Source organism: Stylophora pistillata, chromosome 5 (assembly GCF_964205215.1).
Source record: "Stylophora pistillata chromosome 5, jaStyPist1.2, whole genome shotgun sequence".
NCBI classification, from domain to species: Eukaryota; Metazoa; Cnidaria; class Anthozoa; order Scleractinia; family Pocilloporidae; genus Stylophora; species Stylophora pistillata.
Genome location: NC_142523.1, coordinates 32,898,073 through 32,922,274, shown reverse-complemented (window position 1 = coordinate 32,922,274; position 24,202 = coordinate 32,898,073). Strand labels below are relative to the sequence as shown.

Below are 24,202 nucleotides of genomic sequence, written 5' to 3'. Positions count from 1 at the left end.
CCTTCAATAAAATGTTGTACAAAAAGAGTCAAGCGTCAAATTGTTAATTTGTTTTACGCATGTTATCCCTTTTGCTATGCTCTTTTACCTCCTTTGCTGCATAAATCTGCAGCTCATCACAAAGGATACTAAAATAAAAAAGTGACTTCGAACTAAAATGTCCACGTTAATATTTATTGATGGTTTGAAACTTATAAATCATATACGTTAGAGCTACCAATTTATGAGCCTCATTATTGTTCGTTCAACATCCCTCAAGTATCTATCGTAACATGATGCCAGGGCTAATGACGTTGTTTACTCTTAGGATTGTAATGTAATGCATTCAATTCTTAATTCTTAACTTTTGCTGATGATGCTCCACCAGAAGAAGGCCGAACGCTAAAATTCAATTCTTTCTCGATATGCTCCACATTATGGGATAATTATGCGTACTTCCTACGTAACTTTAAGGTAGGCGGTCACACTTCAAAGCCATTCAATGGGCACGTACATAATCCTAAGGGAGAATTGGGCAATCAATTCTTCCTTTCGTGCAACAACAGGTCAGTGAGTCGGTTGGATTTTAAGTTCGACCTTTCCTTACGACGTGCTCTGCTTCTTGCTTGTTTACTCATTCTCTCTTCTGTCTTTTAGAGCCGTATCGAGTGATATATAAAGACGGCGGAACAGAAAGCGGCCGTGAATAAAGACTCTGCGTTGAATTCAATAGCGCTCGAAACGAGCGTTCATATTACCAACCAGGAGTCAGCTAACCCGAATGATTTCTGCTCGAAGAAGCCTTTGGATACAAGAAAGAATTGCAAGATAAGTATAAAACTCCAGAGAACTGCAAGGTTTTGTGCGTTCCTTAGGTAAATTTAGAGCTCTGGCATGATTTGCCACGTTCAACCAAGACTAGAGATCTTGGTTTGCCAGAGGTTCAGGAAAATATAATTAAGTCTGCGCAGCCAATGTTGTTGTTGCTCGACACGGTTGATAAAGCAAAGACCGACAACAAAGCAACTCAACCCATGGAAATTTTACCGATGTCAGCTCTTGCTGTCACCCTAATTGGGCATGCGTCATTTTTAACTTCTCTGAAAAGAAGGGAGTTTCTTAAACCTCATATCTCTTCTGCATATCAGTCTGTTTGTGATAAATCTAATCCAGCTACTACATTTCTGTTCGGTGACGAATTGCCTAAGCAAATGAAGGATATTGGCGCGGTGAATAAGATTTCAAGGAAGACGCTGGCTAGGGTTGGTACAACTAGGCGCTTTATGGCCGAATATAAGAGAATTTACAGCCAGCAGTTTGGACTGCGTGGAAGGAGAGGTCCTTTCTTAGGGTCAAGAGGCTACGTGAGACAACAGTACCAGGATCGGAATGGAAAAAATACAGCAACTCGAGTGAGGACTTTCAAGGTTCAAACAGACAAGGCCTGAATCAGGTACCTAAAGCTTATGCAGGCAACCTGCAATATCTTGTCGAAAACTGGCGTAAACTCACCAGTGATCCCTGGGTACTAGAAACCGTAACCGCTATCATTTGGAATTTGATACTATACCTAGGCAAGCAGAGATTCCAAAACCCCCTCCTTTTGGGGTAATTTGAGAAAAAAGTAATTCCTCTCCAAATGAGTTTGTTTCAAACATATTTTTAGTTCCCAAGAATCCTGGTGATATGCCCCCTGTTACTAACTTGAAACCTTTCAATGTTTTTGTTCAGAAAATTCATTTCAAAATGGAAAACATAAATACGGCTTTGCATACCATTGTCCCTGGGGATTATTTGGTCTCACTTGATCTTAAGGATGTCTATTTCAGCAGTCCCATTTTTAAACCTCATCGCAAATTTTTGCGATTCAAGTGGTCAGATCAGACACATGAGTTTACTTGTTTGCCTTTTGGCTATAGTCTTGCTCCCTGAGTTTTTACTAAGTTGTTGAAACTCGTTATTTCTCATCTACGGGAAAATGGATATAGGGTAGTCATATTTCTAGATGATATCCTTTTGATTGGCAGTTCACTAGAAGAATGATTATCTCAACTCTCTTCCCCTGGAGATTCATTGCAAAGCTTGGAATTTGTCATAAATGTCATTAAATCCCTGCTTATTCCAATTACCCGAATACTTTATCTGGGATTTCTTGTCGATACGGTTTCTGTAACACTTTCATTGGCTGATGAGAGAGTTGACAAGATTTTATCCGCTTGCCAAAATCCCTTAACCTGTGTTAATCCTTCTGTCAGAGAGGTTGCACATGTTATTGGTCTGTTAGTGTCAGCTTTCCCAGCTGTGAATGTTTTGAAGCTTCATTACAGGTCTAGTGAGCTTTGTAAATCCCAAGCATTGTCTGTGAATCCTGATTTTCATCAAATTATTCATCTTAGTTCTCGTGCAATGTCAGATTTCCGCTGGGTAATCGAAAATATTTCCCAACTGAATGGTTTCATGTTTGGAGACTGCTCAGCCGATTTTTATATCGAATGTGATGCAAGTCTTCCAGGTTGGGGTGCTGTCTGCAGTGGACAGTCAGCAAATGATAGATGGTCGCTATTAGAATCTGAGCATCATATTAATTACCTGCAATTACTTGCTGCCTTTCATGCAATTCAGGGTTTTGAGGCAGATAAATTTAATATTCATGCTAAACTCAAGATGGATAATTCTACTGCAGTTTCCTATATCAGTAACATGGGAGGGATAAGGTCTCCTCTCTTGATAACCTTGCAGTTTCTATATGGGAATGGTGCATTTTAAGGAATATTTTTCTTTCCGCTCAACACATTCCTGGGAAATCAAATTCTGAGGCAGACTCTTTTTCCAGGCAATCTGTTTCAAACTTAGAGTGGTCTCTTGATAAAGACGTTTTTAACCGTCTCGTTGCCACTACCTTTTTGCCAGATATTGATTTATTCGCTTCTAGACTGAATGCTAAATTAGATCAGTTTCTCTCTTGGCATCCAGAGCCAGGTGCATCAGCTGTTGATGCTTCTAGTATTAGCTGGTCTAGTCAGAGATTTTATGCATTTCCTCCTTTCAGCCTTGGTTTCGTGATAAACCTTAGAATGAATTGTTTTCGCTAACTCCTTTATTTCCTTTATCTTTTTCTCTTCTTTTTCTTCTTTTTCCTCTTTTTCGTCTAAACGCAACAACCTACTGCACCTTGTTATATAGTTCCTTACAATCTTTCCCACACTCGACTGGAATCGTCTCGAAAGTATCTTCCTGGCCATTAAGAACGTTGACCGTCACTTTACGACTCTCGCCCTGTAGTCCCAACTCAGCTTCGACATCGCTATTTACGTACGTCCTGGTACTGGCGTCGTCCATCACTGCATTTACGACTAGCCTCCGCCCTCCATTCTTTAGTATCACAGGTACTATTCTCAACGCAATGTATTCCTCCTTGACGTTTTCTTTCGCATGTACCGTGGTCGTGTGTGATCTCTCGGATCTCTGCTGCCTCCCCTCTGTGGTTGGTCCTTGTGCACCTTGCTTTGCCTCTTGGCTGTCATTGGCCGTTTGACCACTGGTACTCTTCTCCTTATCCGACTCTCTCCTTTTAGCCTCATGCAACAGTCTGTTATGTGTATCTATACATCCATTCGGGCCACAGATTCTTGACCTTGTACATGACTGACCGACGTGGTTGGCTCCTAAACATCTGTAACATAAACTGTGTTCCTTCGCCGTTTCCCATCTTTCAGGTACGGCCATCTCCTTGAATTGATTACATAGCCAGATTGGATGCCCTTCTCCGCAGACTTTGCATGCTCGATTTCTGTCTCTCTGTTGACCCTTAGGGCTGCTTTGGAATCTTGGCTGGCCAAAGTTTGTCTTATCTTTCCGCTGCGTACCAGATGAGCTTCTTGATATTCCACGTAGTGTTTCGGCTGCTATGGTCTGGAACTCCGCCTCTTGTATCACCCACTCTCGTAAAGTTTCTATGCACTCTGTTTTCTTTCTTTCATACACCCATCTATGGTACTGTGCCAACATCTGCTCCATCATTTCCTTCCACAGCTTAGCGTATAGTGACCGGTTACCCAATTCCTCGTATCGCCTTGCTTCCTTCGGGTTGACGACTGCGACATCCAGAATGTCTGAAAATCTCTCGATATCTTTTGGGTGTCCCGGCCTTACTGGTTTAAAGTTATCAAGTTCTTCAAGATGCAGCGCAGTCTGCCTCCTTCTCCCGCCGTATTTCCTCTCCAGCCTGCTCTTTGCTGCTTCGTAAGCGGACGCTGAATGACCCAGGTTTTCTATTGCCTTGAGCGCTTCTCTTGACAAATATTGCCTAAGCTGGAGTAGTTTATATTCTGGAGTAGCTGGTGCCTTGTCAATGCATGCCTCAAAGGCTGCTTTCCAATTCTCGTAGTTGGTTTTGTCTCCGTTGAACACAGGGATCGATACTCTTTTTAGCTGTTTCCAAAGGTCTTGACCAATTTCCATCGCTGGCGACACTTTTCCCTTCGCGGTCTCCGCCTTTTCTTGACCTTTGATCTTTAACCCGCCTTGGTTCTCTTTCTTCACCCTTGGCTCTTGTTCGCCTTCCTCAAAATCACTGTATTCCACCCCGCCGACATAGTCCTCTTCTAGCCCAAGCTCCTTGTCGATCTCTTTTTCCATCTTGACTTGTATTCTTTTAACTTCTTCTTTAACGTTTACGAGTTGGTCTCTTTTTTGCAGTGATCGAGCCTCAACTTCTCTCAATTTATTAGCGTATTCTTCTTCTACTTCTCTCTTTTCTGACTGCATAGCTTCTTCTTCTTTCAATATGCTTCCTTCCATTTGCTTCGCTTTCTTCTTTACTTTCACCATTTCCTCTTGAGCTTGTCTAACCTTTTGAGAAGTATCCAACGCGATACTTGATAATTCGTCTTTTCTGGAGTCCAGGTAGTCTTGTGTCCTATTCTGAGCGTCCGTGAACTCTTCTGGGATTCTCTCTATTTCTTTACTTAACTTACTTACATTTGCGGTGTATCCTGTCTTTTCTCGTACGATGTGGATAAGGCCTCTAAATCCCCCATTACTTTGTCTAGTTGCTTGTCCAGCTTTTCTCGTGCCTCCCTTATTTGAGTGCGACAGGGTAAGTCTTCTTCAAGTAACTGTAGAAGTCCATGTCTTGCTCTCGTGAAAGCCGCTTTGCTCCTTGACCTCGATTGCTTTTGCTTGTCTACAGCGTTATTTTCTTCGTTAGACCTTCCTCCGACTTGAGGGCTCTCGTTTCCATCTTCGTTCTCGCTGTAGAATGCTCCCTTTCACTTGCTCCTTTTTTTTTTAGCCATCGATGCGACTTGAGTTTTTGCTAGTCTTCTTGGAACCTCGCTCTGCTACCAATCTGGTTTCGTGATAAACCTTGAAATGAATTGTTTTCGCTAACTCCTTTATTTCCTTTATCTTTTTCTCTTCTTTTTCTTCTTTTTCGTCTAAACGCAACAACCTACTGCACCTACTTATATAGTTCCTTACAATCTCTCTAGAAGATTCTACAGATTTACAACACGACTACTTTTAGTAACATTACATCTTAGAATTTTCCAGAATTTACGGTAAACAACTCGAGTTTCTACAAATAGACATCTCGTACTGATGTCGAAACCACTAGAACTTTCCCAAAGGACTAGTCAAGAATGTTCTGGCAATCATAGGACAATCGATAAACGTGCCAAACAACATGTCTTCTGTCCAAGCCTGCTAACTCGGGTATTGGCAAAGATTCGAAATGATGTTGCGCTGGTGCTTCTTATAGCCCCGACATGGTCAACTCAGCCATGGTATCCCATGCTTTTTCAACTTGCCATAGCGCGTCCAGTCCTAATTCCCTGCATTGACCATCTCTTGACTCTTCCTTATAGCAACCAAGTCCATCCGATCTTGAACACTCTTCACTTGGCAGGATGGACATTATCCAGCAATCCCTCTCTGTAAAGGGACTTTCTAATGAAGCAATCAGAATCATCAATGCATCTTGGTCTACAGGGACTGACAAGCAATACAATAAAGTTTGGAATAGATGGTGTGGCTGGTGTTAAGATAGGCAAATTGATATTATTCAGGCATCTCTAAATGATGCTGCAAATTTTCTTGTTCATTGCTTTGCTGATGAGAAAAGTTATAGTACCATTAATATGTATCGATCAGCTTTATCTTCTACCTTGTGTAGTATGAATGGTGTTGCTGTTGGCTCACATCCTCTTGTTACCAGACTACTAAAGGGAGTGTAAAATCTTCGTACTCCGAGTCCTCGCTATTCTTCTACTTGGAATGTTACTAAGGTAACCAGCTACCTAAAGGCTCTGCTCCCTTTGGATCAGCTAAGTCTTAGGTCATTGACTCTTAAAACTGTAATGCTTTGTGCATTGTAATCTGCCCTAAGAGAACAGACTTTGTGTGCTTTAGATATTAAGTTTTTGAACAAGTCAGGTAATTCCGTAAGTTTTTCTATAGCTGAGCGTTTAAAAACGTCTAGGCCTTGGAAATACACTCGGAAAGTGGAGTTTGTCTCTTTACCAGAAGACTAGTTCTTTATGCCCCGTTGCTACACTAACAGAGTACATGTCTCGTACAGAGAGCCTTAGGAAGTCTGCGAGTTCCGAGGAAACTCGACTATTTATTTCATTCATTAAGCCACATAAGGCTGTGTCCACTGCTTCAGTGGCAAGGTGGATAAATTCCGTGTTATCCGCTGCGGTTATCAATACTTCCGTATTCAAACCTCATAGCATTCGAGGTGCCTCCGTTACCCATAAATATATCCAAGGTGTTCAAGTCATCGACATTCTCCGTATGGCTGACTGGTCGAACGAGCACACCTTTCGTAAATATTATTTAAGAGATTATAATATTGTTGATTAATTCACATACCCTCTTAGGTTAGCCGAGTTAATTGACTGTATGACCCGAGGTTTGTGAGGCCATAAGGTAATAAAGTCAAGCCTTGTTTTCCGTGGCACAAGTTCTTTGAATTCGCATAATTATCCCATAATGTGGAGCATATCGAAAGAAAATTTACAAATTAGACGAGAGATACTTACCTTGAAGTGTAATTGTTATTCTCTAAAGATATGCGGAGCATTATGGGATAATGCTACCCTCCCTGTTCAGTGAACAACTAGTGGTTGCTCCCCACCCGTGGAGTCGGACCTGCGCCAAGTTTGTTTTACCACTCCAGGAAGAATTGATTGCCCGATTCTACCCTGGGGTTATATACGTATCCATTGATTTACATTTTAATACCTTTGAAGTGTGACCGCTGACCTTAAAGTTACGTAAGAAGTACGCATAATTATCCCATAATGCTCCGCATATCTTCAGAGAATTACAATTACACTTCAATGTAAGTACCTCTCGTCTAATTTTTGAATTGTTGTAACACTTATGACGTTTGTTTCTACGCTGCATCTTTGTACACTCATCTACTGATCAACAGATAAACACTGTATCCCGACTGTATACTTCTATTGGGAATCTTTCTTTAGTTCAACTAACTTTATCCTGTCTACTAATTAAACAATAGTATTTCTGTCGAAGAACTATCGGCTGATAGTTACCCCGCGGAAATTTGATCTTCTTAAAACAAATATGCTAGTTTTAAGAACGTCAAATTTCCAAGGGGCAACTATCGAACCGATAGTTCTGAGACATAAACATTCTTTTGTCTTTATTTTCTCACCACTAAATTTTCTTCCGCGCGCAAGTTGAAAAACAGTCAAAACCCAGTAAATTCAGATCAGTCAAATATTTATTCATACGTACAGCCTGTCACAAATGTCAATAATTCGCAGTCGTATATTGGCTAAATAATACATTATACCTGTCAGAATTGAAAAGTCACTGTTTTTCCGACCTGCCTAACTTCGCGGCCGTCAAACCATTCAAACTTTTCACGGCGGAATACTATCCATCCGGGAATTTTCCGCGGACGAGCACTATCCATGTGGGTATTTTCCGTGGACGGACACTATCTATCCGGGTATTTTCCGCGGACGGGCAGGATGGGCTGATAGTGTCACTCCCCGGATGAACACTATCTCGTCGCGTGATCAATTTAAACCAATAAGAATCTGACAAACTTTAGTGGTGAACTATAATAAAGGGTAGTTCAATCAAGCATGGCTGGCTACTTACAATCTGTTACACCAGTTAGGATCAGAATATTAGGTGAACATGAAAAGAAAGATTCATATTCTGTAAGTAAACAAGTGGCTCGATATAACCTTGGATTACTTGGCTACACACATCATATTCTTAACAAACAAACGGAAGATGTCGTACTCACCCGCTTATGAATCCGGAAAGAACGCCGCAAAAGAGAAAACAATTTTGAAAAAATGTTAATTCGTTTAGCTGTTAATTTGTTTTTTTCTCTTTGATCTATTCAGTTTGTTTGGTATGTCAATGTTTTGTGTTGAAATAGATGACAAAATTTTTTTAATCAAACAAACAATCAGCCAAATATGGCTGATATCTGACGATAATCACACAATTATCGTTTATCACAGGACTTAGGTACTGAGGAATACAAATCATATTAATACTTCCCAGATCAGTAACATCGTTCCCATAGTAACATTTAAACAGTAACAGCTATCGTTAGCTGTCATTAATATACACTCAAGGATTCTCTTCTAACTACGATTTCAATTTGTTGATCAGTAATCAGAAAATGAATGCATTTATATAATGATCCACGGAAGAACTCTTTATTCATAGGAACGGATGATATTGATAGTTACCTTCCCTTTTGGCTGGACAGAAAAGATGACATGAGAAAAGATGAGCAGTTAATAAGGTAAATAACATAGCTTAAGTTATGGATTACGAATCCATCATAAATTTTAACTAAGGTCTTAGAAAGAAATTGTGTTCCAGTTAACAAATGGTAAACACCACAGCGTACACGATTGAGTTATGGATGCACGCGGGAGATTCCAAGCACGAAAGAAGCGTAAGAGTCGCTCTCGGCTATCGCCTCGAGCGACTCTAGCTTCTTGAGTGCTTGGCAAATCTCCCAAGTGCATCCATAAATCAATAGTGTACGCTATGGTGTTTACCATCTGTTTTTTATAACATAACATTGATACATTGTAGCTAAAGAGTTCCTTTTATTTAACAAATCTTACGTGGCCAGAAAAAACAAGCGCGCACGCAAAAATAATCTTTGCATTTGCTCACGTCAGCAGCGTACACCCATGGGCAAAGGAGGGGACGCTAAATTGACCAATTAGAGCGCGCGCTTTACTTTGGTTATGTTATAATATCTTATCTTTACATGGGAAGTGGGTATAAGCTTCTGAATTAAAATTAATTAGAGAAGGATGTGATGTTGGAAAATTATTCTCTAAAAAAAAAATATGGGAAAACATTAAAGGATGAGTTAAATTCTGAATTTGATTTTAAATTCCGGCGCCAGGCTAATGGTCTGACTGATTTTATAAGTCCTATGACCAGCCCTTCAAGTACTTGTCTCTAACCTTGTTTTATTTCTGTTTTGCGTTTGCAGACCTATCATGGTCCTACTGTTTGCGGTCCTTTGCGAGATTTAGTCGCTATCCGAAAGCAGAAAAGGTGGCAATACCGAAAAGAATTTTTCTCGTCAGCAGTCGTCAGTGGCCATCAACAGATTGAACGATGAAAGGCCTTTCATTGAAGAATGTCAGCGAAGAGTTCATTGATTGCAAATGTACTTTTAAAAGCAAAAGAAATTTAAAAGGATTGTCGATAATAATCTAGGGTCACATTGGAGTTTTTTTACGCCCAGCCCTGCGCTACAGCTCCCCATCCGATCAGATGCAAAATTTGATTTTCACATAATCACGTGCATTTTTGAGCTCTGGATGCTAGATGCTTCCTTTGAATGTGAGTTCCCCCACGGGAGAAGAATAGCTTGCAAAAACTTGGATTTGTATTCATAACACTTGATCGATATGGGCTCCAAAAAGAATGAGCAATTCATACGTGATCTTATTGTAAATGGATCCTAAGCACTAAAGAAGAAACTGTCGTCTTGAGCATGAAAAATTATAAATAACAACTGCACGAGTTAAGTTTTCTTCAACTTACCAGCTAAGTGATTGAAGAAGTAGCATGTAAAATAAAACATGTAGAAATAACATTAAAATATGCACCTTCAGCTCAAATACATCCAGTTGTTTATTGAGAGATGCTGCAAAGTTCTTCCTTTGCATAACACTTGTACCCCAGTTAAATATGTGAAGGTAAACGCACTGATAAGGCACCGTGCAAATACAAATGCTTTATTTGAAAATAAAACATGTACTTACGTCCTAATCGTTTTTATCAGAACCAAGGCCAAGGAATAGAAAAAAATCATAATAACAAGAACAGAAAAATAAATGAGTTACTCAACCAGCAAGATATTTGATATTCCTTAATCAGTTGTCCAAAGCGTTCAATAGTTAGTTCTGATTTGTAACCATTTATAAAATACTGACTTAAATTCTTAGTATCATGTAAATGACGCTTTAACTACTTATGGTTCACCTTAAATTAATGTTTTAGAAGAACCCAGTTCAAAACGACTTCGACCAGTTTCTGGCAAACACAACATTGTTAGTAAGGGGAATATCAGAATATCGTGTTTATTAGTGATCGTAATTTCTCATCCATATATTTGTTCCCAGTAATAATGAAACGGAAATTGTAACCCTCATTATTACTAAGAGTAACGCTGGAATGAAATATAAATATTTCTTAAGAACTGGATCATTGGAGAATGCAATTCAAGACTTTCTATTGGCTAAGCCATTATGATATATGAGCCAATATACCATTATCTGAAAATATGGCAAGCGTACGCGTCAGCCTGAAATTAAAAGAGAGCTAAAAAATTTAAGTTTGGTAAGATTTGTCAAATATCTTGGGGGCGTTTTTAATAACACAATTATTCCTATCGCGCCTGTTTGATATGAGATGATTATAGCCAACTCGGTGCCACGCGCCTATCTATTATCTCATATCCAACGCGCGCTCGTGGAACCATTGTTAATTATTAAAAATTGAATCATTGGATAATGCAATTTAAGACTTTTGATTGGCTTTGCCATTATGGTATATGAGCCAATATACCATAATCTACAAATATGGTCAGCGAAAGCGCCAGCTTAAAATTGAAAGGGAGCTGAGAAATTTAATAAAATTTAATGATTTAATTTAACGTTTTTAATAAAACAATTATTCCACTCCCGCTTATTGGATATGAGATGATTATAGCCAGCTCGGCACTATGCCCCTCGTTGGCTATCTATCATCTCATATCCAACGCGTGCTCGTGGAATAATTGCTAAATATTACATGATGGTTACTGCAGTAGTGAAAGCAGTGAAAAGAAATGCTAAACCCACCAAAATTACTATTAAATAAAAGACAGATACTCACGGTCTGTTTGTCAGTCAAGGTAGGTAATGGGAAAGAGAGAAGTATTAGTTAGTTATGCACATTTGTTATTGCTTTCATAGTTCTTAATCTTGGTATCGTTTAGACAAAGTGTCTTGATAATTGAACAACCAGTGGTAGACTAACTGCCAAGTCATATTGCACTGGCTACAACTGTTGGGTTCTTCAAGTAGTGTCCATATTGGCAATGAATAGGAAGGTCTGACCGGAAAAGAGTCTTGGACATATTGTCAGCCGCCATTGGTAAAAAGGTCACTTTGCAAAAGTATTCCTCTTGGCTACGATTATAAAAAGGTGACTGTGGTGAAAACTATGCCCGCCCGATTCATTGTCAGGAAAACTTACAACTCTACTCTTTCGCAAAAGGAGATAATGACAACTCATAATAACTCTGTGTCTCTCTCATAATGACAGACTGGTGCGTCAGAAATGTGCAAATGAATGAGAAGTATTAAAAAAAAAAAAAGAAAAAGATACTTACGACCTGTTTTGTCAATGACACGTTGGTGACCAGATAAAATAGAAAAAGGACATAATTAAACTTGAATGTTGTGTCATTTTAAAGCCGGTTTACAATACAAACCATCAAGGCAAATTAACTTTTGTATTTGAACATATTTTTGTACTTATATCATAATCTCTTGCGGACACAAGAGATTTCAAACAGAAACAAAGAGCAGTGTAACGCTCCGAGTTATGAACTCCTGTTTTCGGATAAGTGGACCATCTAGAGACATGCAAAAACGATTAAATTTCCTTAGCAAAAGATGAAGCGACACTTTACCGCGAAAAAAGGAAGAAAAAGAAAGGAAAAGAGATAATGATGATAGCAACAAATAGTTACTGACTTACAAGCGAAACAAAACTTAATGTACCTTGCAAAGCTAAGAAAGTCAAACTGTTTTATTCGACCAAAACTGTCATGAATCGCGAACTACTTTGAAAAGTAAAATAAAGAGAAATGCTTCGGGAAGTGTTGTCAAATTGTTAACTTTTTAGCGTTTTGCTTGAAACACGATTTCTGAATTAAAATATTTTCTTACCCGCTAAAATGTCCATAAACCATAATTTTAATGAGGAAAGAACGACAAAATAAATTGTTAGTTGAGTTTAAGTGTTCCATACAAAATGATTGCACATGTACTAAGACAACACACCGATACTTAATAGTACATTTGTTTTCTTTCACCGCATTGTGCGAATTCATTTTTGGGTTAGTAAGAGATTTAACGTGTACAAAGGTTAATGATCCCAAACTGAAAAGGCAAATGATAACACACAATAAAACTGTTGTGCGCGAATGATATTCTACTTTTTTAAGTGGCTGAATATACTCTGCGTAGGTTGTTTCACTTGTCCTAAAGTGATCTGATAGATACCTTCAGGAAAATATCAATTTTAGATTACTTAAGTTTCACCCACTAAGCGGTCATCAGACTGAAGAGTATTCTACGAAAGCAGAATTATAGATCGTTTTCACGTGACGTCACATCATATCCGGTCGCCATATTTGTGTACAACCCAGGGTAAAATTATATATGCAAGTAATAAACACTTCAAAAATTTCTGCCTGTAAAAATGAATACTACAGCAACGGAAGCAAAATTAAGTGCCAATACTGATATCATTATCCATCCTCCTCTTTCTGAGTACGCCAAGAAGCTAGAACCACAAGTAAGGCAGCGTTATTTGGAAAAAATTTCGGCGATTGGGATCTATCCCGTCCTTATTTAGAGTAAGAATTTTCAACCAGACTGCTTGCCTCCAGTTGAATCTACAGATCTCCTTTTATATCTGGTTTTGGAGACGAGCTTCTACAGGCAACAACAGTTTAAAGCTTTCCGAAGCCTGGAAGCCAACAATCAGATGGCTTCGGGATTTATAACCAGGGTAAAAGGCCACATAATCGCAAACAAATTTGTTGTGTTAGCCAAGGTGAGACATTAGCAGAGAATGAATGACTCTTTGATCCCTATCTGGATTATAGCAGAAAAGGAGGAGACAATTTTATCCGCTCATTGCATAGGTTGTAAGGCCGGGCTGGCTGAATCATGCTCGCATATTGCAATCGTTTTATTTTACGTAGAAGCGTGGACGAAGATAAATGGAAAACATGCTTGCACCCAAACTCTTCCGATTGCGTGCCGACGTAAACAAACATTCTTGAGTCAGTTTGTGTGCCTTTCCCTTTGGGATTATCTAGACTTTCTACTTCGCTACCTTCGAAGTCTAAATCTAAACTTTGCTGCCCCGATTCACTAAATTTGAGAAACTTCTCCTCCCTCTCAGACACTAGTACTTTCACCCTTTTGGCAAACGCGGGCTTCTTCACCAATTCGCGTTCCCTCGCCCTCTTACTTCTTTTTGCTGCTTGTTCTCGATCCGTACGGCCAGTCTCCCTATTATGTCCTAAATTTAGAGTTGGGACACAATCAATGTTAAATTCATCCCATGATTTTGCGGCCTTCCAGAAACAAAGTGTTTCTCACACACGCGATCGTTTTCCAAAATGGTATCGGTGAGATCGTCTCTGCTAATAGAGAAATCCAGCGCGATCTTCTTTCTGCTGACAATTCTCTGGCTTCATTTCCTTGATTTTCTATTATCGAAGGTACTTTGGCAAAATATAATCCTTTATTCCTTCTACTTCTATTTCCACAGCCGACAATCAAGCACAAAACCATCTTCTTTCAAAGGACGCAGTAGATTTGCATGCGATATCTGTACACAAATATGGCGACATAGCAACAGTTGTCAGGGTTTTGGTCGCGTGAGTGAAAACGATCTATACGCTCAAGTTTTTAATTAAAAAATTCAGTTGAAAAGTTATTTAGTTCGGTTGGAATTGTGCTTTCTATTACTGGTTACTACAAGGAACTTTTTACCACAAGTGGCAATAATGTCGCAATCTGATCGGCGAATTTGCCGTTGTCGATATGAGTACAGACAAAGCTACTCATGTCAACGTGACACGCACTCAAATAATTCCTTTATTCGACGTCGATATTTGTTGTCGACCAATCGGCTGCGCTTGGAGAGTATACAACATTTTTGACCACTGTGAGGATGAATATTGTTGTCGATAAGAGTACAGACTACGCTAAACCACTGTCGGTTTGTCTAATGTACCTTAAGCAGTCGTAATGTCAACTTGCTGAACAAAAGATCTGACCTGGTTAGAAAATGTCGGGCTAGATTGCAGAATACCCGGCCACAAAAATATCTTACTTGAGAAATTGCCACCGCAGTCCCGCAGTGGTCTTTAATAATGCTGTCCCCGCAGTCCGCAGTGGCAAGTCTTTTGCTAAACCGACCGCATCATTAAATACAGTCATCGCCGCGCGTTGCGAGTCGACCGCATCTGAACCCCTCAACCAAACTAAAGAAATATCGATTAATTTTCTTTCAAGTTCTGTTTCTATGAAATTTAATTAATAGTAACTACCGATTAACAAACAGCGAAGCGAACTATTAAATACAGTCATTGCCACGCGTTTACGCGAACTATTAATAATAATTACACACATTTCAAATTAAACCTTACATACTTAGTCCGAGAAGGCGCAAGCTAATCGTGGAAACTTTTTACTATATTTAAAAAAGCAGTCATCGCAATTAACAAGGTTCATTTAGCCTCCACAAAGAGAACATAATCGAGATTTGGCCAGCAAACCTTCCCCCACTAACCACTGAGTGTCTATCTTTATCGTTCAGTAAAACAATCAAGTTATCGTAACGCCATTTCCTCTGCTTTCTCTCATCTCGCACATAACTTCCCTTTGGGATGCCACATTGCCTCTCCTTGTCTTGTTTTTGGGCTTTAGGTGGAGCTTGTGTGCCACTGCTGGATTGCTGGGGTTTTTTCGATCCTATACACACTTGTAAACATGTCTCAGTAAACTACCTTTTTAATCAAAACAACCGCCTCCTTTTGTTTGTCCTAAGGATATGATATCTTATTAAATGTGAGAACAAAATTCTTTTAATTCCTTAAATTTTAATTTCAGAGATTTAACTACTCTTAAATAATGAACAAACGAAAATTGCGTTCAATTACTCGCCAGAACAATACCACTAGCATAAATCTTAGTGCCGGCGTCTCAAACAACAGCTCACGTTATTCCAGTCATGTTAACCTCTTTCTTAGTTCACTGTAGTAAGCTAAGGATATGATATTCTAGTTATACTCGTGGTAATCCCTTCAAGAATGTATACCATTTCCAAGCTTTACAAGCAAAACGAACAGACATGGGTGAATTTACAGCGACGATTGAATTCTATACAATTTCCTTACAGCAAGCTCTTCACTGACAACGAAATACACCGTTTTGTTAAAGATAAGGCTGTATCGGTTGGAAGCTCAGAAAACTATTTTATTCCCACTTTGCTTATTACAACAGCCTTTATCCTCCCATGCAACGACTCCCGCGCTGAAGTCACTTCCACCCACGGGCAGCCTCTTAACCTGTTCACAATATTTGTTGGATATCCAGGGACTGGTGACTATAAAATATGTATATTTGGTTTTACGATGTCTTAACCAAAAATTTCATATCTTTTTCCTCCGTTCGACAACGGCTTACATGGGTTAGATCGTATTTGGTTAGTCTTGGAAACCTCTTGCAAATTCTAACTTAACCCTTTTTATTAAGGGCCCTTTTCATAAACAAGACTTTTTGTTTCTACAACAGGAAAATCGTCTGCGATACAGCACGCAGCCCAGGATCCCCTACAAGCTTCAGACCTAACCTGAACTGTACTCAGCAAAACAACTTCGTCAGGTCTGGTGGAGCATCTGGCCCAGAACAAGAAAGCCATTCTATTATCTCCGGAGGTGTTTGACAGAATCAACAAATTGATGAAGTCAGACGAGGACAACGCCACAGGAGACGTCCAGCTACTCTGCAAACTGTTCTCTGGTGAGCGCTGTTCCTATCACTACTCAACGGAAGACACAAGGCTAATACCACCTAACATTTCTTTCAGCATCCTTGGCTCAACACAATTGTTAAACGCCGCCAAGCTCATCGCAAAGATGGACCATGGCCACGGTTTAATCCACCGAATTTTGATTGCAACTCCGCTCGCTTTAAGGCCTACGCTTTCCGAAATGGAGGCTGCTAAAGACTACCTATCAACCGAAGTCTTAGCGATTTCGAGGAACTCTTTCTGACTATTAATGATATTGCCAACAATACTGTACAGTTTACACCTTTGGGGATGAGGCAATCGCCCTTTTGCGAGAAAACCTTGTCATGTTTGTCGCAGAGGTAAATGAAGAAATTCAAGACGGCACAGTGCCTCCAAAATCCAAGACACCAGAATTTATCCCCCGCCTAGCTACAGCCCTACACGTCTTCAATCACGTCATAGCCGAACTACTCGCTGGCGTTCCTTCCACGAAACCTCCAACCAAATTAAGCAAGTCAACGCTGGAGAATACCTCAGCCATCGTTAACCATCTTGAGACTCAGAAGGGAATCGTATGTCCGGTAAAGCAACAGAAGTTTATCTTAAAGCAAAACATTTTACTATTAAGTCGCATTTTGCCTACATTTGAAAGGAATGCCCTCCGTCGAAAGTCTGTGGCTACGGTAACTGAATTTGACAAGTAAAGCACTCATTGAAAAATACTCGTTTAAGTTTTTCTTCCCAATTCAATCCTTTTCTTACATGCCTTAATTCTTGTGTAACTCCCTTTTATTCTCCTCTAGTTCCTCAAAGAAATCACCAATTCGATTTGCGATAAAACGATGGAACAACTAACGGGCGATTCAGTCGAGGAGAGCATCCTTTTGTCACCTGGACCGGCAGTAACGTACAAAGCCTTTAAGCATGGGAAGAGATCATCTCCAACAACCGCTGAGGCAGAGTACGAGCGCGCCACAGAGTCCTTGCAGGCGGATGGGTTTGGAAGAATAGTACAATTCCGTGTTCCACGGGCTACAGCTACAAACAAAGTCTTTGTGAAGTCGAAACCAGACCCGTATCCGACCACAGCACCAGTAACAAGTACTGAGTTTCATATTGTCTTGGCTAAACCAATACATAGAGACATTAGTCAGCCAATGGTAAATTATCTTCAGTCAAATAACTTCCTTCAGTAATTTTAAGAAACGTTTTCATCAACTTCTGGTGTCTTACCGTGCCTAAGAAGTTTTTTAACTCGCCAAGCATGTAAATTCATTTAAGCCTGACACTTTCCGACTCCCTTTAGAATATTTTCCAAGTTAGGTGCTTTTAAATTTATGTTAGTTCATCCAACAAATCTCCTTTTTCTCCAATAATGTACGAGGTAATTTAAATAAGTCAAATTTATGGCTGATGTTTGAAATGAAGCATCGCTCTTAAATTTGGCGCGCGTTAACAACACTACTAATTAGGTAGCTTTCTCTTAAGCCTTCATTTTAAATCTATAGCTTACCCGTGTTGTCAAATCGAATTAGGTTATTATTCATGTCCCCTAAGAATACTGACCAGGGTTAAGCAACTTAGAATAGTTATAAGGGTTAACGATTAGCTTCGTTTTATGGTTTCACTGGGCGAAAAATCAGATTTCACGTCAGACAAATGCAGTCCAAATGTGGTTCAAATGTGATGTTTGTCATATATGTCAGTATTTGACTTGAAGACAAATATGACATTTGTCCTAAAGATAAACAGGATAATTGTGCATTTGCTTTTTGGTGTAAATATGGACAAATGTGGCATTAATCTGAATTAAATGTCATGATTTGCCCTGCTCTAAACAAGGACAAAATTAATGCGTTAAAGGTGACATTTGTAAGAACAAATTCAGGACAAATGTAGGGCAAATATCATCTTTTTCATGGAATAATCCAAAATTCTCTTCCCCTCCATTGACCCTGTTGTCAATTTACACAAAATTGCTTTTTCCACATGTTATTTCAGTATTAGCCTTGCAAGTACCCAATAATACACTGCATTCAATAAAATATCAGAAATTTTATTGTTTCAGTGGCATTTTAAAATGGAATCGCATTTACTTTGATCACTGCAATCCTCTCATGTCCAATCATCTCACACCCACAGTCCTGAATGAAATCAACACACATAAATGTATAGTAAATGAAAAATTTATTTAACATTTCTCCTTTTATGTACAAACAAAACCATTTCTGTTAATTAAGGAAATTAACATTTAATAAATAAATGTATTTAATCAGCCCCTCTACACTTATATATATATATACCATATATGTGATACAAAATATAACCTCAATAATGGGGAAAAGCTACAAGGTAAGTTTAAAATATAACATCATTGATTTTAAGTCTTTACAACACTCCTGCCAGCAGGACATTCTCGACAAAACATTTTCACATGAACTGTACTTAGTGTGTAATAATTCATAAAGAGGAGTTACTTCCAAAAAACTCCTACTCAGGTACTGCCTGCCCTATCAGTTTCAATACAGTAGGTTCTCTTTTTATAAGGCATTAAAAGACCGAACATCATCGCAATATACCAATTAGTCTTTGGTCACATCACCAACACAGCTAATCCTACAAACTACTGTCAAACTGCTGGTAATTATTTTTACAGGAACTCATCAATGTTGTGTTGCAATGTTCCGATATTGATTGAAAGTTTGCTGCATGAAATTAGCATCAGACTCACTTCGTAGGAATTTAACCAAAAAAGTCATATTTCACATGACTACTTTTGAAGTGTGATTTCCTGACAATGGCAATTTGAATGCTACATTCTTACAGTCTGTTACGTTGATAAACAGGCAAAAATTTAGCAATTTTATTTTGTTTCTTAGAAACAGATCAGCAATTAGCTTGTTTTATATGGGAAAATGGAACTTGAAAATAATCCACAAACTATTCTAGCAAATTTGAAGTGAAAGTTGCAAGTCGCATTCAGCAAGCTGTCAATCAATATTTTCACATCACAATGCAATATTCTAGAGTTCCCATCAGGAGGCAACCAGTTTGACTATAAATTTCTATAGTCAAATGTTAACCAGATGTTCTTTTGATGGAAACCTTGCAAACTTCTACCTCAACATTGGTATTTGATGACAGTCTGAGTCGAGCAAGCTGCAACCTATGTGAGCAGGTTGAAACTTTCAATTTGAATTTGCTGAGTAAGTTCTCAAGCCCTGGTTTTCCTTTTGCCGTATAAAGTCAGGTAAGACAAACTAAGTTTCAAATAAACAGAATGATATTGCCTAATATTTGCTGTTAATCAACAGACCGTGATGAATTAGTGACAGGCTTAGCTCCAAATTGCCAAACTGTGAATTTCCCTTAAAAATTCAACTCTGTCCCTCAAGGTTACGGCTTACACTTTTAATTTTGAAGCACGATTCCTGGTTTTGCTAATTTAACTAAGTCCGTCACTTATTTCTCGCAGTCTCTTGATAAACAGGCGGGCGACGGCTGACTGAGTCTCGTAATAATGCACTAACCACATAGTGTTTGCCAACAGCACTTAACCCGATTTTAAGATTTTTCTTGAAATCAAGGAATTTAAATGATGCCATAATGTGACCAAAAATCCACTCCACAGATGTTCGCACAGAGCTCATGGACTTATTGAATTGCTCCATGGGAGCAGTGAGTGGAGCTTCTCTAAATGGTTGCTGTAGGTGGAGCCGCAGTGGGTATGCTGGGTCGCCATAAATACACATGGCCTCGCCAGTGACAGGACTGAATGCATTTCTCTCCAAATCGTCCAGTAGCCCAGAGTCTTTAAGCGCTGCTGCATCATGTTTTTTACCTTCTGTGTGAGTTTAAAACAACAAAATGGCTCAATCAGTCAATCAATCAATCAATCTATCTATCCTCTCCATCAATTAAAGATTTAACACATACATTTAATTTGAACTTCTGTAAAGGAGATACTTAATTACTGGCTGCTAGTAAAAGTTAATCAGACTAGTGTAATCCAAGCGTGCATAAGACTCCTAGTATTTACTGTACTACAATAGCCAGCAAGATCGCAAGCACTATTCGCAGTTTGGCATGCAGTCTTGTAGCAGTACGATAAAAATGACTATTTTTCACGTACCTACGGGTCCGCACAGGTGAGCGATGACTCCATTTGGCAATGACACTGACTGGAATTTTAAAGCATGTACACGCTTGTGGCCATTGTAAACTATTTTTTGGTCTTGGCCTGGCCTACAAATAGGCCGCACTGTGCCATCGACAAATCCAAAGCAGTTGGACAGTGCTGCCCCTTTGTCAGCTATGGCATCAGCGTACACTCGCAGTTTGTCTCTGCTGAGGAGTTGGTCATTCCACTCTGTGATCTTGGCGTGATGATGGTCGAAAATCCACTTCTCAAAACGTGTCGTGATCATGCTTATCTCTGGCACTGCCCGTCCAAATCTGTGAATCATGTCACCAAAACGACATGGGTATGCTAATCGTTTTAGCAACATGCACAGTCCCTCTACGCGGTTGGCCTTTGTTCGTTGGTGGCAGCACAGACTCGCAGGCAATCCAAGGGCATCAGCAAGTCTGACAATGTCCATTTTTCTTACTCGAAACTCATGAAAGCACTCTGTTTCGTCCATAGAGTCGAGATCAAAACGATCGTAGTCGGCGTGAGGAAATGATGGATTTCTGGAGAAACTAGAGACATACAGCAATAAAAATTCTTCTTCGGAAATAAAATGATGACTCCATGCTAGAGAGCGCATTTCTCGAGCTTCCTTTAAACTGACATCCTCAGGATCGAGACCACACAAAGGATGTGTTTACACTTTCACGGTCGACCGACTACGTCTGCAAGTTAGCGTAATTGTTTTGCTTAACGCAATCATGTCACGAACTCCGGTGGCGACAACGTCGTTCCCAGGTTCCCCCTCCTGCAAACGATCGAACGTCCGTGACACCCAAAGTCATCGATGCTTAAGGTCCCTGTTATCAACACCGTGACGTCTCAAAGTTAAAATAACCAAAATACTCACCACCATATCTCGTGGAAGGTTTTCACTTTTCCTTTTTTCTGCCATTGCGGGTGCTGACTGTTGGCCTTGTAAGTTGTCAATTTTTTTCTGTAAGAAAAAATTTTCACTGAAGTGCGTCAAACTGTCCTTCGTGGTCGGAACAACTCGCTCTAGCCTTTACAAGAGACAGTGGCGTGGTGGCTGGAGTTGATCGGCTCCTCAGTGAGTAGGAAGAAGGCGTTCCGCAAGGCACAACTGAAGGCAAGCGAGTGGAGACGACTGGCTGATAAACTGGCGAGGTCTCTTCTGAATCACCATTACTATGAAGCTGCAAATCACGACGGATATGATTTTCAGATCGAGATCTCTCGATGGAAATCCGCGGACGGTCTTGCGCTCGAGGAACGACTGCAGTTGTCCCTGGAGTTGTCTAAATATTCAAAGAGCAAAACGAGTGAATCGCTGACCTGTCTTACTGACCTACGTTTAATTAATACACGTAAAAGCTTACCGTTCGACGGTGAAAGTGCCTAGACGTTAGCGGTGACTCGGAAAGCTCGTCAAAATCAATCTCTGCATTGCTCGATCTGTTTCTGTGAGACATATTACAAAACTGCGGAGTAACTTTTGGTTAAAGGCCTGCTTCAACGAAGACGTGACACTTGGACGAAAGACGCTTTAAATTTGAAGTGACGTTCAAAATCCTGCCGATGTCCAAGAATTCGAATTACACAAAGCGTCGCGCGAGGGCCTTTTGGGATTACCTGCGCATGCACTTCCGAAAATTTGAATATATTTTTGCGGCTCGGAGTGCAGCGGCAAATGTTACAGTAATGCTCGTCAGTTCTCGTCATTTCTTAGGTCAATATCTTTTCTCAATTCGAAGATGAGGGAAAAAGAGTTATTACTGCAGTCACTGTGATGACTTTGTCAGTCGAGGTACCCGATCGAGACATTTCGAAATATCCTCTGAAAGTGACAATAGCGCTAGCGACGTCGAGAGAGATTCTGAAGTACACTGCTTGGAATCCTACGATAGTTTTGAGGATAATGAGGAATGCCTCAGTGCAGATTAAGCCATGTCCCTATCCCTTGTCTTATCTTTTTTATTTACTTTTAACACAATGACATTTCTCTTCTTTTCGACAGTCTAAAGGGGGACATTGGCTTGGGTTTTTACTAATAAAATACGAACAGTACCGCAGAAGCGGTTAACAGTCAGTTCAGGCAACTGTATGGCTTGCACCGGTCAAGTCACACAATTCCTTGTACGAGCCTCTACCAATATTCAGTTTGTTTTAGTAAAAATCACACTTTTGATCCAGACAAAAAAGTGCCCAAATCTTAGTGATCTCCTTAGAGGTACAAAGTAGGGGAACTGAATAGATCATACAAGGGGGGACGCGAGTGAAAAAAGCGTTTCCGTGGGGTAAAATAGGGTTCGTATGATGTTGATCACATTTGTCTGTTTTATCTAATATTTGTCCTTGAATGAAATATGGCTTCATATTCAAACAATATTTGTCTTGCATTTATCAGGGACAAATATGATAACATATTTGTCACACTTTTGAAGTCTTTGCGACCAGGACAAATGTAAAGTCAGATTTGTCTCACATTTGACCTAAAGCCAAATTCTGTTCAAATCCATTATTTCATCCAGTGTTAGGGTTTTACTTTCTTTTTAGGGTTTGGGTTTCTCTCAGCTAAGAATAATCATTACGTTTAAGCATCTTAGAAGAGTTAGACAAATTTCTTTCATAGACTATGGGATTGCGGAACGCCATTAAAACTTCACAGTGACAACGGGTTAGAGTTTGCCTTTCTTAAATGGGGGTAGTCGCTGGCATTTTTACCACGAGGGCTCACAAAATGCATTTCCGAGAGCCGTTCGCACGCGTTCCGCCTTTGTCCGATGAGAGTAAAAAGGCTATTGATGGAATAACTTGAGACATTTGGGTGAATAAGCTATTATCCTTTTAAAAAGGCTTTAACAATTCGGGCTAATTTCGTGGCATCAAATTAGTATCCTTTTGTTTATATTTTTCTGCGCAAATTTTATTCATCGACTATGGGACTGCGGACCGCGGTGGCAGTTCATCCTACTCCTTGCCCTTTAACAAATGTCATTCAACGACAACGGGACTGCGGACCGCGGTGGCAGTTTATCATGCTCCTTTCATTCATCCACTATGGGACCGCGGACCGCGGGAGCAGTCCACTTTTAAAGAGCGTGAGTGGCCGGGTATTCTGCTATCGCTCCAAATGTCGCCTTGAGAACAATTATTTTTTATGACGACTAGGAATTTTACAGAGAGAAAGCACATTAGCACACCAACTACAATTCATAAATAAAACTCAATTATCAGTTACGGAAAGGAAGACAGGTTCTGCGCGTGTTTCACTTGTTGATAATCAACTTGCATCAACTAATTCAAATCCAATAGATACCATCATCGTAACTAATAACTATTAAGGAACGTAAATGTTACTTACACCCTGATTTGTCAAATTTCCGGGCCAATGTACCAGGTTAAAATGAAAATGAGGAAAACAAGAAAAGAAGAAAGTAAATGCACCAGAGTAGTCAGGTGCAGACAAGAACTTAAAGTGAAAAAGGCAAATAATAACAAAAAAGGAAACTGTTCTGCATGGATGATTTTCTACTTCTTTTAAGTGCTTGAATATACTCTGCGTAGTTTGTTTCACTTGTCCTAAAGTGCTCTGATAGATACGCTGAGAAAAAACATCGATTTTAGATACCTCAAGTTTCACATACTATGTGATCACCGGATTGAAGAGTTTTGTACGCAAGTAGAATTGTGCGCTTAAAGTTTAATTTAATTAATTCAATAAGGAAAATCCTG

The 24,202-nt window shown here is 39.6% G+C and overlaps 2 protein-coding genes and 1 pseudogene across 2 annotated transcripts; 2 read left to right on the top strand and 1 right to left on the bottom strand.

Annotated features, from left to right (window-relative positions):
- The first annotated feature begins 157 nt into the window (after positions 1-157).
- Positions 158-1,582, top strand: LOC148731539 (uncharacterized; annotated as a pseudogene).
- Positions 1,583-16,412: 14,830 nt separating this feature from the next.
- On the top strand, positions 16,413-17,646 carry LOC148731538 (uncharacterized). The gene is made up of 2 exons (XM_088760542.1): positions 16,413-16,898; positions 17,121-17,646. Exons 1-2 carry the CDS (start codon positions 16,662-16,664, stop codon positions 17,511-17,513), a joined length of 630 nt encoding a protein of 209 aa, XP_088616668.1. The 5' UTR covers positions 16,413-16,661; the 3' UTR covers positions 17,514-17,646.
- A 711-nt stretch (positions 17,647-18,357) lies between these two features.
- Positions 18,358-23,802, bottom strand: LOC148731537 (uncharacterized). The gene is made up of 3 exons (XM_088760524.1): positions 21,847-23,802; positions 20,450-21,765; positions 18,358-20,161 (listed from the first exon to the last, which is right to left on the bottom strand). The coding sequence occupies exons 2-3, from the start codon at positions 21,084-21,086 to the stop codon at positions 19,776-19,778; spliced, it is 1,023 nt and encodes a 340-aa protein (XP_088616650.1). The 5' UTR covers positions 21,087-21,765; positions 21,847-23,802; the 3' UTR covers positions 18,358-19,775.
- Positions 23,803-24,202: the final 400 nt, after the last annotated feature.

Bases quoted from the DNA above. Each gene is read 5' to 3' on its own strand.
- LOC148731538 (XM_088760542.1), top strand. From the start codon at position 16,662: ATGTTTGTCGCAGAGGTAAATGAAGAAATTCAAGACGGCACAGTGCCT. The intron at 16,899-17,120 runs GTAAAGCAACAG...ATTCTCCTCTAG, and splicing joins AGAAGGGAATCGTATGTCCG to TTCCTCAAAGAAATCACCAA.
- LOC148731537 (XM_088760524.1), bottom strand. From the start codon at position 21,086: ATGCGCTCTCTAGCATGGAGTCATCATTTTATTTCCGAAGAAGAATTT. The intron at 20,162-20,449 runs GTACGTGAAAAA...AAACTCACACAG, and splicing joins TCACCTGTGCGGACCCGTAG to AAGGTAAAAAACATGATGCA.